Source organism: Pituophis catenifer, unplaced genomic scaffold (assembly GCF_029215685.1).
Source record: "Pituophis catenifer annectens isolate HBS135680 unplaced genomic scaffold, rPitCat1.0.hap2 SCAF_1, whole genome shotgun sequence".
In the NCBI taxonomy this organism is placed as follows: domain Eukaryota; kingdom Metazoa; phylum Chordata; class Lepidosauria; order Squamata; family Colubridae; genus Pituophis; species Pituophis catenifer.
This window is the reverse complement of record NW_027256881.1, coordinates 296,820,123-296,833,321: the sequence shown is the minus strand read 5'-3', so window position 1 is coordinate 296,833,321 and position 13,199 is coordinate 296,820,123. Positions and strand designations below refer to the sequence as shown.

Genomic DNA, 13,199 nt, shown 5'->3' with positions numbered 1-13,199 from the left:
TTTGTGTTATGCCATGAATATGCCCCAGTTGCTTTTTAAAATACTGTATCAAACTCAACGGGAGGCACTCGTAAAATTCTTTGTCATGAAAAGCACTATATCCTAGATTGGTCACATGTCCCTTGAGCATTGCCTCCAATTCCAAAACACACACACAGAAATACAGTGAGGATGATAGGATATGATATGGGATATTTGAAGTCCTTGGTTCTCTGAGGAGAAAAGAAACTGGGTATGTTCAATCTTGAAAAAAGTTGACTAAGGGGAGATTTGATAATATTTTTCAAGTACAGGTAGTCCTCGACTTACAACAGTTCACTTAGTGACCATTCAAAGTTACAATGCCACTGAAAAAAGTGACCTTTTTCACTTATGACCATTGCAGCACCCCCATGGTCATGTGATTTATATTCAGATGCTTGACAACTGGCTCACATTTATGATGGTTGCAGTGTCCTGAGGTCATATGATCACCTTTTGCGAACTTCTGACAAAGTTAGTGGAGAAACACTTAACAACCACATTACTAATTTAACAACTATAGTGATTCACTTAACAAATGTGGCAAGAAAAGTCGTAAAATGGGGCAAAACTCATTTAACAAATTTCTCAAATTTAGCAACATAAATTTGGGGGTCAATTGTGGTCATAACTTGAGGAATACTTGTACTTGAAGGGATGCCACATAAAATAATTCCATTATTTGTCCAAGAGTACAGGACATAGAATATTACTCTTAAATTCTAGGAAGGCAGATATTAGATGAATGTGAGAAAAGTACTAGTAAGAGAAGTTCAATAATGGAATCCGTTAATGAGGAAATGGTGAGCTCCTTTTTGCTGGATTGTTCTAGTAGAAATGGACAGCCAATGGTCAGGAATGGGTTACTTGAGATTCCTGAATTGAGCAAGAAGTTGAACTCAATAATCTAATGGCTTTTTCCAACTCTGGTGATTTTACAGCTATTTCTTCTATAAGCCCATATTATTAAGGCTGGCATAGTAATGTAGTAATGCAGAAAGCAATCCGGTTTTAAAGGTAATTTTTAGAGATTGAATGAAACCATTTAACCTGTAGCTGATTTTACATTCCTCTATTTTTTTGTAGAAGAAAGTTACATCATCATCATCATCATCATCATCATTATTATTATTATTATTATTATTATTATTATTATTATTTATTAAATTTATATACCACCCTACTCCCGAAGGGCTCAGGGCGGTGAACAGCCAAAAGATAAAATACATAGTACAAACGTTAAAAAGCCATTTAAAAATACATTAAATACTTTGGCCCAAAACAAATTTAAAACACCCCAATTTATAAAACAAATTTAAATTTTAAATTTTAAATTTTAATACAGATAATTTGCATACTTCTGTTTGTAAATGATTCCAGTTCTAGGGTGACCACTCCCATTTTTCTTTCCACAGGTCAGAATGGTCTTTGAGGATTCCCCATTTTTAGTGCCTGATAATAGTGTTAGCATAATGGATGGATCTTATGAAGGTGAGTCCTACAAATAAGGAAAATGAGGCATAGAGAAGAGAAATAACTAGGGAAGTAAAAGGGGAAGAAGGGTTTCTCAGAACAGGATAAAATATTGTGATGTTGCTTTTAAGGAAACCAAGATTATAATAGCCTAGGGAAACAGGATTCTGTATACAGGAAAATGATAAAGTTGTTTGGCTGTATTAGTAACATATTACTAGATGAAAAATAGATTCAACTAGTTCTAATGTCCATATGGAGTTTACAGTTAGAACACATCATAGCAAAGGACAGATGTAGATAACAATAATGAATATGCATTTATTTTATTTTGCTATTTATATACCTCCTTATTCCACAATTTTAGTTAACTACAATAGAAGCATGCAAATAAAATATTAAATAAAACAAATAAATAACAGTTAAATGCTAAATAAAACACTACTATCAAAAACTAAAATTATGATTTTAAAAAATCAACTATTAGCACCCTACACATACAGGCAATGTGCTTAGTCAATCCAATCTGAAGAATTTTTAAAAACCAGTTTTCACTGTGTTCTTGAAGAACATCAGTGTAGCATTTGATGGAGATATGAACTTGGGGAGAGGAGAACCATTACAAAGGAATAGTCCATGACCAATAAGACCTGTTTCTGTGCCATCCAGAACTCTTGAAATGTGGGAAGCCAAAACACCCTAAACTGAACAAATAGGATAATCAGGCACTTAAAACCAGCACTCTCAACTTTACTTGAAAACCATCTACTAACCAATATTGTATGATTACAACAGCGCTCAAATACCAATAAGCAGGCTGCTACATTCAAAATGATTCCAGTTTCAGCGTAGTTTTCAAGGACAATGGCATGTAAAGTCCATGCACCATGCAAATCCATTTAATTCTCCTCATCGTAATTGTTTTGTATTGCCTTTTTTTTTACTTTATTGTAAGCAGCCCAGAATCCTGTATCAGATGCATAATAAATAAACAAATAAATAAAGACACACACATACACACACCTTCCAGTCTAGAAGTGATAGGGACATGATTTGGCCTCTACTGTTCATTCTCCAGCTTCATGGATTGGAACCTCTCATTTAGGAAGTGTAAACCAGTGCTATCCACCTCCATCCTCATTATCAATTTATCAAATGCCTTTAAAGATCTAATAGAAAGACTGCAGATCATCCATTTTAGCAAGCAATGCAGTTTCCATCCCATACTCATTTACCTCCTTTTCCACCAACTTTCTCAGATTGGAAATTGGACAGAAGTTGTCTAAAATGAACATACTGAGATTTTTGTGGGGGGAAAGAGCACACCACTACTTCTTTCAAGACAGTCGGATCAAAACTTTCTCCCAAAGAAACCTTAAGCCACTTGAACGTAGCTAAACAATCTGGCTTCATCAAATTATATGGAGAACTACTTGGAGAACTACAGTATGAATTTGGTTTACTTTTTAATACAGTATCTCATACTCGTCTAAGGTTAGTTCAGCTGAATGTCCTTAATCCAGACATTTATTTAGCTGAGTAAACTGGCCTAACTTGGCAATTAGTTAAAAATGTCATTTGAAGTTGGTTTCAGTAAAATTATGCAATATATCTGCAGAGTTTACACTATGTTAAGAAACCTGATGGGAAAGTACAAGAACTGGAACAAGAGAACAAAGAAAAGAGACTGAGTAAATTTTAGATGGGGAAACAGGAATGAAAGTTAAGAGAACATCTCCTCATCCCGACCACCAATTGGTGAAAAAGTTGAGAAGCCAAACAATGAATGAAATGATATTCTGTTTGGAAAAGTACTAATAATTACTAATCGCAGAAATCCAGAGTGTGGAATAATCCTTTGTAGTTTGTATTTGTAGTCTATAGATCCATGATGGCGAACCTATGGCACACGTGCCACAGGTGGCACACGGAGCCATATTAGTGGGCACGCCAGCTCAGCTCTGGGGCGCATGCGCGTGCCGGCCAGCTGATTTTCAGGCCTTCTGGGCCCACCAGAAGTAGGGAAACAGGCTGTTTCCTGCCTCTGGAGGGCCTGGGGGGGGTGGGGAAGGCCCGTTTTTCTTTCTTACCTGGCTCCAGATCCTCTCTGTGTATCTGGGAACGGCAAAAACAGCCTTTCCCACTCCCTTGGAGGCCCTACGGAGGCTGAAATGACCCATTTCTCCACTCCCGGTGGGACAGGAAGTGACTTTTTTCCTGTCCCCAGCCTCCAGAGACTCCTAGAGAGGCTCCTAGAGACTCCTAGAGAGGTTCTGGAGGCTGGGGACAGCAAAAAATGTCACTTCCTGTCCCACCGGGAGTTCGGAAATGGGCCCTTTCAGCCTCCGTAGGGCCTCCAAGGGAGTGGGAAAGGCTGTTTTCGCCGTTCCCAGATACACAGAGAGGATCTGGGACCAGGTAAGAAAGAAAAACGGGCCTACCAGGCCATCCTGTGCCAGGAGGGGGGGGAGGGGGGGAGGGGGTTGCGCACACATGCGCGTGGGCACGTGCGCGTGTGACCCTCCCCCGCCCCCCCCCTCCTGGCACTCGATGGCAAAAAGGTTAGCCATCACTGCTATAGATGGATCGATTTTTCAGTGGCTTTTTCTTTCTCTTACAGGTATTTTGGCCTGGATCACTGTGAATTTTTTGACAGGTATTTACCGTGACATGTTTCTGTTTTAATAAATAGAATCCACAAAAATTGAATAGGAAGCCTATTAATAGTAGGAGAGTCATCTGTTATGTTTGTTCTGATTTGCTAAAACCCTCCCAGAACAGGATTGTTATTATTGTTGTTTTGCTGTATATGGGTACTGTTTGAATTTGTGCAATGTTATCTGCAGGGCAGTTGTATGGCCAAGAGCAGCAGACAGTTGGAACTCTGGACCTGGGAGGAGCTTCAACTCAGATAACGTTCCTGCCACAGCTGGCGGTGAGGAGATAGAATAGCCGGATCTATTGCAAGTTCCATAGTTTGGATAATCTTTATGTCCATTGTCACTTTCAGCATTGATATCTTCCTTAACAGAAAAATACCTTTCTAATGCTATGCTTTAGATAACCCAAATAGTCTTTTATATCATATTAAAAATTCATAGAAAGGAAAATACATGGCTTCACTCAGGACACTGAAGTGTTGGTTTATTGAATATTGGTTTGGCTTATGAACTGAAACATAGTACATAAACAATGGCTGGATTAACACAATACCAAAATACAGGTAGTTCTCAATTTACAACTGGTCTTTTAGTGATCGTTCAAAGTTACAACCTACCCGAAAAGGGGGGGGTTGCATTCACATGATTATTTTGGGTGCTTGGCAACATGGCCACGTTTATAGCTGTTTGTGTCCTGCAGTCACATAATTACATTTTATATTGATTTTGCCAAAAACTGGTACATAGTTCTAGTTTTTGGCAAAACTGCAAAGCAAACCATTGGTTCACTTAATGACCATGGCATTTGTTTTACGACATTTACTTAACCACTGTAAAAAACAAAATTGGGTTGATCATGTGACTGAACCCATTTTATGATTCTTACAACTTATAGCTCTAATGAGCAGCCTTCATTATGGTCATAACTCAACTAAATAACATGGTTGTTTTGTGCCATGTAGTTACCGCTATTCAGATTGCCTCTTTCAATGAATCCTTAAATGAATGCCCAACCTCTACATACCCAGCCATTCTGTATGTTTAAATGCTTATTTACTCTTTATGTGAATTTATGTACAAATTCCAAATAAGAAAACAGTAATTGTTTCATTGTAGGAGTAAGGATACATTTGAGTCAAGCAATAAGGTGTATTTTTTTAAAACTGGAAAGTTGTTAGAGGCCCCAAAAGGCGATTGGCAATTAGCCAGATTTGGCAATAAAACTTCCTTATCTCTCTGTGAGCGTAAGGTTCTATTTTCAATGATGGGGCCCTTTAAGCAGCTGTCTTAGAATTTGAAATGAAGATAAGTCACTCTTCCAACACAAATAAAGGCTCTTAAAAAAATCCACCTCTGAATGCTGCCAGCTAGCAGTTTCAATTGTGAGAAACACTGTTAAGAAATGAAAGCTACATAGAGCTTGAAGACAAGAAAAAAAATCTGCTGGATCTGCAAAAATTCTGCAGACCTTGCAGGAGACTGCAAGGAACCTGCTGAAAACGTTAGCTATTAACTGTAGTGGCTGTCTACAAAACAGCATAGCTTATATGAATATGACCTACACACGAATATTGCCAGACTCTCTGTCCCCATCTGGAACAGCCTTCTCAACAGTAGTTCTGGAGAACTCTAGGGTTCCACACAAGGTCACCAGAGATCCCACAAATTATTGTCGTTAGAGAAAATGTTTTAACTTTTCATGTTGCACAATGTAAGCTGCAGATACAATTTTTATGTAGGAGTTCAATTATTTCAAGGGTTCTTCCAGGGTAAAAAACGTCGAGAAAGGCTGGTCTAGACCATATCAAGGTAACTTGAAACATTCCGCAATAGGGTTCTTTGGATTAGTGAAACAAAATTTCAATTATTTGACCATACCACATTTGGAGATATATTTTGAGAAAAAAGAATGAAGCATTTGAAGAAAAGAACACCTTGCCAGTGCTAAACACATAGATGCCTCTTTATGGGTTTGTGTGGCATCAGTGCCACATGAAACATTATGCAAGTGAACAGAAGAATGAAATAGGCTATGTAGCAACATATCCTAAAAAACTAATATTCCACAATATTAACACTTAGGATTTCGACTGGCCTTTCAATTATCAGAATTAAGTATCTTGAAAATTTTTCAGGAGATCTCAGAGATGCAATATTTCTTAACTAAAAGATTTCTCCAAGGTAGAATAGAAAAAAAATCTAAAAATTAGAAGAACTCTTATTTGGCTGCAGGAAATGTTTGGAAACTATTGTTTTTACCCAAAGAGATATTACAAAGTCCTAACTGTAAGGATATCCAAACTGTTCTGCTACATTTACTGTCCTCATATATTGAATCTGTAAACAACTACACAAAATAGTGAATATGCATTTAAATTTGTATTAATCATGACATAAAAAATTTTTTAGAGATCTAAAAATATCTGGTCTTTCCTCAGGATTTTCTATTTTTTTTTTTAAAAAAAAAAACTGTATTCCCATTCCCAGATCTAATTAGAAAGATATCTAATCACTAGCCAAGCTTTTTTTGCCTGAAATACCTGCAAAGAGATTCAAAGATGGTGGCCAAAATCTTACCTCTTTTACAACAGCTGTATACACATCTAGAAAAATAGTCCTGTCTTCAATAATGGGAGTTGCTGCTGCCATTCCCCCCCCCCCCACTTTTTTTAACCATTTTCTATTTTTTGTAGTTGTTATGGTGGAAAAGTGGATTCTTTGGTGATTGAGGCTTAACCTCTCCCCAATCATATATAACAATCATATCAGATCTGATAGAAGGGATCTTGCAGGTCCCATCAGCCAGGACCAAGGAAGAAAGATCAGATTGGCCCCAACCCTGCTGGCTTTTCAAAACATCTTGAAAACATGGTTTTGTCAGCAGGCATGGGAACTGGGAAAGTGATAGAACTGATACTGTCATTGTATTGAATGTTATTGGTAGATGTGATTATCTCAGCTGTGAATTTGATTATTTTTATGGCGATTTTAATATGTTTTGTATTAGTAAAAATAGTACAAACACCATCATGATAAACATTTTTAAAATTCTTGTATTGTTTTATGATTTTAATTATAAGCCCAGAGAAACACACACATACAGATAGAGACATATAAACACACACACACACACACACACAGAGGGTTAGTATATAAATTAGAAGAATAGTTAGGAAGTCAGGGAGATAATAAATAAATAAAAAAGGTTATTTTTGACACAAGGTGTTCCCGTCAATATATCTCTGAAGGATATGTTAAACTTCGGTTTGGAAATTTGTAGATCAATAAAAATATTTTTGCCTAGAAATTTAAAAAAGACGCATATTAAAACTTTGCTTATTACTGGATATAGAAAATGGATAAAATAATATACCGGTATTACTTAAAGCATTCCTTGGTAGACACGTTCTGACAAACATGTGAAATTCAGAATCTACAAATCCGCAATCTGTATTTATTGTGTAGTAGATGATGTCAGGGAATTATACAAGTTATGTAAAAGCACAATTTTTGCAATACTAAAGAATTTATTGAAATCAGTTTTACTGATGTTGAAAGGTATCGTTCATCCATTAATGCTTGGTCAGTATATATTTAAAAATGGTGTGAAATAACAATTCCTAAACGATTACTTTTCATTCTCATAATTTTTAGGAAACCTTAACAGAAACACCAGTCGACTTTCTTACCTCATTTCAAATGTTCAACAGCACTTATAAGCTATACACACACAGGTAAGTGAGAAAATAAACACAAATGATTAATTCTAATCATCTGACATATTCTCCTAAATCATTTGTACAACTCGGGTCGTAAATCCAAATCTTTGCTTGTTATCAGAATAATTTTATTTTAGATAAATTATCTTCTTTTTCAGATTATACACAATAATTTGTGCATTATTTTAAAAGAGCCATATGCTGTTATTTTCACACTGAGGTCTTAGAAAGCAATAAGAAAATTATTTGGCATAATATAATTTATATCCAAATTTGTAAAATATTGATACATTGTCTTGGTTATTGATTAAGTGTTCCTTATCCTCCTTTATAGCTACTTAGGACTTGGGCTGAAAGCTGCTCGGTTGGCAACATTAGGAGCTTTGAATTTAGAAGGTACATTCAGACAAAATAACTATTCTATGTGCATATTAAGAGTATCTTGTGGCAGCCCAGAAATTTATATCTTTTTTGGCTGGTGGCTGATGCTTGTTCAATTCTTATTAGAAATGAATTGCTAAGAATATTGAAACCACATATCCCCAATATAATATTTTTGTATGAAGAGGAAAGTAGACACAATGGAAGAGGCTACTTGCAAGCCATGGCCTACATGGAATCCCCACAACTGCAGAGTTGTAACTAACCCCTTATCCACCAATTCATACTACTAGCATTTGACACCAACTCAGAGTTTTTCAGTGCTTATTGGACCTGCAGTTTTATTTTTTAAAGGAAAAAAAAACCTTTTACCTCCAAAACGCAAACAACAAAAACCCCTCCTGGTTCATCTTTTCTTCAGTGAGCTCATTAATATGTACTCTATACCTAATGTACATTTTAAATTTAAAAACATTTTTAAAAAGTTGGTTGCCAAAATGTTAAACTATATCCTCTGCATTCATTTGAGCACTGCAGCCTTCATTTTCCTGCAAGTGTCTTGGCAGAATGTTGTGGATTTTTTTTATACCATGTCCATTTAGATTGACCCAGACTCAAAAGAGATACAAAAGCAATGAACCCCGGACAAGTGATTTCTTTAAACCTCTCTCTAAGTGTTGGAGAAATGTTTTATTCCGTAAAAAAAACCTCATCAAAAATTATATGTGCTTCCTAGATTCTGTTCTATTCTCTCTCTGTATTACTATGACAATGACAATTACTATAACTATTACTATTCAATGTACTATATTACTATTACCTATTACTCTATTAAAATTACCTATATACTATACTCTATACCATTATTAGTGTGCATCAATATTTCTTAAATTTGTTCTGTCTTGTCCTTTCTCTCTGAGATTTCTTTTTGTGTTAATGGCCAGCATTAGAACTCATGCACCTTTTTTACATTGTGCTTTGTCTTACTGGGCCTCTATATTTCTTGCCTTCTGTTTTGGGCCATCCTCTCCTTCAGATGAAAAGGAAAACTCCTCTCTTTTGGTTGCTCTGTTCAGTTTGCTGGTGGATGCAGAGCTCCAAAACATGTGTCTCCTCCCATAGCAATGTCAGGATTTTTACTTTATTGGCAACTCTGTCATGCTGTTGCTGGAGAGAAGCTTAAATGGGAAAGAAAGGAGGCATGCATTCCAAGCAGCCTGCTCTTCCACCCAGCAACACTCCTGAATTGGATCCTTGACTCACAATTACTTACAAATTGCTCCATTACCCCTAAGATGTGCCAAATTATCCTCCTCTCTCCAACAGTCCAAAAACTACTGGTCTAGTAAATAAAGCATCTTCCATAGGAAAATGAGTAAAGTCTTCACTTCCACTTTTCCCCTCAGGCTCATATTTTTGCAGTTAAAACCAAATTAAACGAATGTGTTCATGTGTCTATGTTTATAAATAAATTTTCCTCTTCCATATTCTCTCTTGAAGCACTTGGACAGACATTCCGAAGTTCTTGTCTGCCAAAACAGCTGGAAGCAGAATGGCATTTTGGTGGAGTAAAATACCAGTATGGTGGCAACACAGAAGGTAATTTAAAAAGATACTGCTTTCTAGGAAAGTATTTTTTTAAATGAAGTAAATTGTTGGTATATTCATAAAAGAAAAAAATAGGAACGAGGCTATATGAAGACTGTAGTAATCTTAAGGGAAGAACTGGAATTTATGATTCATGTCATATTTATACTAATGTCTTTATTCTGATAGGTGAAACTGGATTTGAACCATGTTATTCTGAAGTATTGAAGGTTGTACAAGGAAAATTGCATCAACCAGATGAGATTCAGAGAAGTTCCTTTTATGCCTTTTCCTATTATTATGATCGGGCGGTGGACACTGACCTTATAGGTGAATAGGAAATGTTTGAAAAATTTGGACGTTAACCCTATAACTTGCAGAATCAATTTATTTATTTTTTTAGCTTAATCACAAGATAAAATCTCAGTGGGGATTACTCCAGTGTTACTGTGAGTTGGATGGCCATATAAATGTTATTAATAAATAATAAAATCATGCAAATAATAACTAGCATGAATCTTATAAACAAGTAAGGCAATAGCAGATAAAATATCAGCTAGAAGCAAGGTTGACATTAAGTAATTAACCAGTGTAAAATAGATAAATCATTTAAATTTTCCTAAAGGACAGCAAAATATATGTTTTGAAAAATAAGAGCCCTTTAGAAACAGCCATTACATTCGCTAATCTCATAGCTGTCAAAAGAGCAGCGTACAGGTGACATCCTTGGCTACGAGGGCAATAGCTGAGGGAAAAGGGGAAGGGAAGATAGTGATTGGGAGTGGAGCAATGCTGTATTGGGACATCAATAGCTGTTGCATTGAGAGAGAAAAGTAGGCTTTTTTTTTCCAACCAAGAGACCCATTTCTTTAAAAGGAAACTATAGGGGAGTACATGTTTAAGGCTCTGGGCAGAAATAAATCTTACTGCTCTGTGTGTGTAAGATACTTATGGAGAATGGATAGTCCTGGGGGCACAAAGTGGTGCTCACCCTGCTAAAGAAAAATACTTAATCAAGGACACAAGGCTGCATCACTCCAAAATTTTAATATGACATAAAGAAAAAGCTATACCTTAAAGGGAAATAATCATATTTAAATTTAATGTGAAAGAAAACTATGCAAGAAATGTGTCATTTTGCAGTTGTGATTCAAAAACCTTGTAATTTTTTAAAAATCATTCAGATTTTAACTGATTTCAAAGTATTGTACAATTTGAAATGCAGGTTTCATTGTGTCACAGTTATGATTTTTACAGTACCTTTTGTCATTTCAGATTATGAGAAAGGTGGTGTTTTATATGTGAGAGACTTTGAAAGAAAAGCCCAACAAGGTAAAATGAGTTTGACTTTATCTAGATTCCTTCTAGTTAGTTTACTACCAATTTGAAATTGCTCAATTTTTTGTTTTTATTTGGCTATCTTGCATTTACAGATTTTTAATCACTTAACTGTCATGTTTAGTATGCTTAAATTTGAAACAGCAATATAATTATTCGTAAGAGATAAGACAGGTTAATGATCTCACTGAATAAAAAAAATCCTTGAAAGAAAACCAATTGATAGATATCATAAATTCAACAATATTTGCCATCTTATGGGGTCACATTTCATCTTGGTATATATTATGTATAACGTGTTTACAAACACATATCAACAGTAATAATACCCTTTTTATGTTAAGTGAGGATAAATGATCCGCTGTATATAGTTTAAATAGACAGTAATATGTCATCAAGTAAGACTAAGGATTGGAAACAGCCTATAGTTATATAACTCTAGCCACATTCATTAGTACATTTGAACTCTTCCTGAGATGCTCCAGCCCAGCATTTGAAATCTATTCCTCCACATGGTTAGAAGATATAGGAAAAACAAGCAGCCAAAACCATAACTCATTCCAGATCCTTCAGCCCTGATTAGCAATAAACCAGTATTAAGCAAAAGAGTTTCTGTGGTACTACTGGTTATGTATGTTTATTTTTCAGCAGCTATTCTAATTTTATTGAATATTCTCCTCATTGTTTTCATTTAGTTTGTGATAATCTGGATAACTATAGCACTGCCAGCCCCTTTTTATGTATGGATCTCAGTTACATTACAGCTTTATTAAAAGAAGGCTTTGGATTTGGAGACAGCACAGTTTTACAGGCAAGTAAAAATTGCAGGATCCAACCTAGCATTTCATCCCGTGAAGTTATGGGGAATTTATTTATTTTAGCAACATTGATTGCAATATGATTGTTGGACTATTTGTCAAAATAAACAGAAGTTATCATGTTTTTGTATCACTTTCACTCTACTAGAATATAAACTTTACCCTTAATAGTCAAGACAGCTTTATTTTATGAAAATCTTAATAGTGATCAGTCATCGGTCACCTTGATCATTCAGTAGATAATTTAATTCAAATGTTATTTGAATGCCATGAAAATAAATGTATAATCATCTATTCAGCAGAGAAGCTTTTTTGAGTTCTCATTCAGTACAGATTTAACCTAGAGTTAGGAACTTTAAATGAAATAAAGGTACTGTAATTCAATTTTTCTCAACCTAATTCTCTGTGTTTAGGTTTTTTGAAATCTCCAGTGATTTTTTTAGAAATGATAGAATTTGGGAATGTAGAATTGCTATGATGATCAGAAGACTCATCTAATCCCAGTTTATCCTAGCATCTGTAATCTAGATGCCAGTAGGAAATCTATAAAGACATGATGCTACAGCATCTACTCCCATGTCCTACTATGTAGCATTGAGGACTGCTCTTTCAGTTACAGAATCATTTGCAAATAATATTTATGGCCAAGTGATTAAGATGCTGTAAGGACTTGTAAATAGGAAAGTTGGGAGTTTGAGATCTAAGTACCACATGCTAGAGTGAGCTCCCGTTACTTGCCCCATCTCCTGCCAACCTAGCAGTTCAAAAGCATGTAAAAGCATGCAAGTAGATAAATAGGTACCATTTTGATGGCAAGCTAACAGCATTCCGTGTGCCTTCAGGGTATAGTTATGCTGGTCATATCACCACAGAAGCGTCTTCAGATAATGCTGGCTCTTCGGTTGTGAATCGGAGATAATTACCACTCTCTAAAGTTGGGCATGACTAATAGGGGAAACCTTACCCCTTTTTTAATTTAGTTACAGGATCATTTGCAAATAATTTATTAATAATTTTCCTAAGGGTGTGCCACTTGTTCTCTGTAACTTTTGCATTTCTGGATAATATTGTGGTCAAAACCTGATTTACCTGAAGCAACCAAGTCACTCTGAAGATGCAATATAATTTTATCTGCATGCATACAAGCAATAATACAGTATATGCTGGACCCCAAGCAAAGCTGGGGAGTTATAAGCAAAACC

The 13,199-nt window shown here is 35.7% G+C and overlaps 1 protein-coding gene across 3 annotated transcripts in view; it reads left to right on the top strand.

Moving 5' to 3' along the window:
- The window catches only part of ENTPD5 (ectonucleoside triphosphate diphosphohydrolase 5 (inactive)), a 29,121-nt gene that overhangs the window by 8,173 nt on the left and 7,749 nt on the right, over positions 1-13,199 (top strand). For 2 of the 3 annotated variants that reach the window (XR_011600221.1, XM_070940722.1), the window contains exons 6-14: positions 1,437-1,512; positions 4,115-4,150; positions 4,341-4,429; positions 7,809-7,888; positions 8,208-8,269; positions 9,755-9,853; positions 10,031-10,171; positions 11,117-11,173; positions 11,875-11,990. Coding sequence is in view for 2 of the 3 variants with exons in the window: in XM_070940722.1 (XP_070796823.1) it covers positions 1,437-1,512; positions 4,115-4,150; positions 4,341-4,429; positions 7,809-7,888; positions 8,208-8,269; positions 9,755-9,853; positions 10,031-10,171; positions 11,117-11,173; positions 11,875-11,990 (756 nt within the window). In the remaining variant the exon portion in view is untranslated. Of the gene's footprint in view, positions 1-1,436; positions 1,513-4,114; positions 4,151-4,340; positions 4,430-7,808; positions 7,889-8,207; positions 8,270-9,754; positions 9,854-10,030; positions 10,172-11,116; positions 11,174-11,874; positions 12,081-13,199 lie in introns of those variants that run through there. The other variant, XM_070940708.1, reaches the window with a different exon arrangement.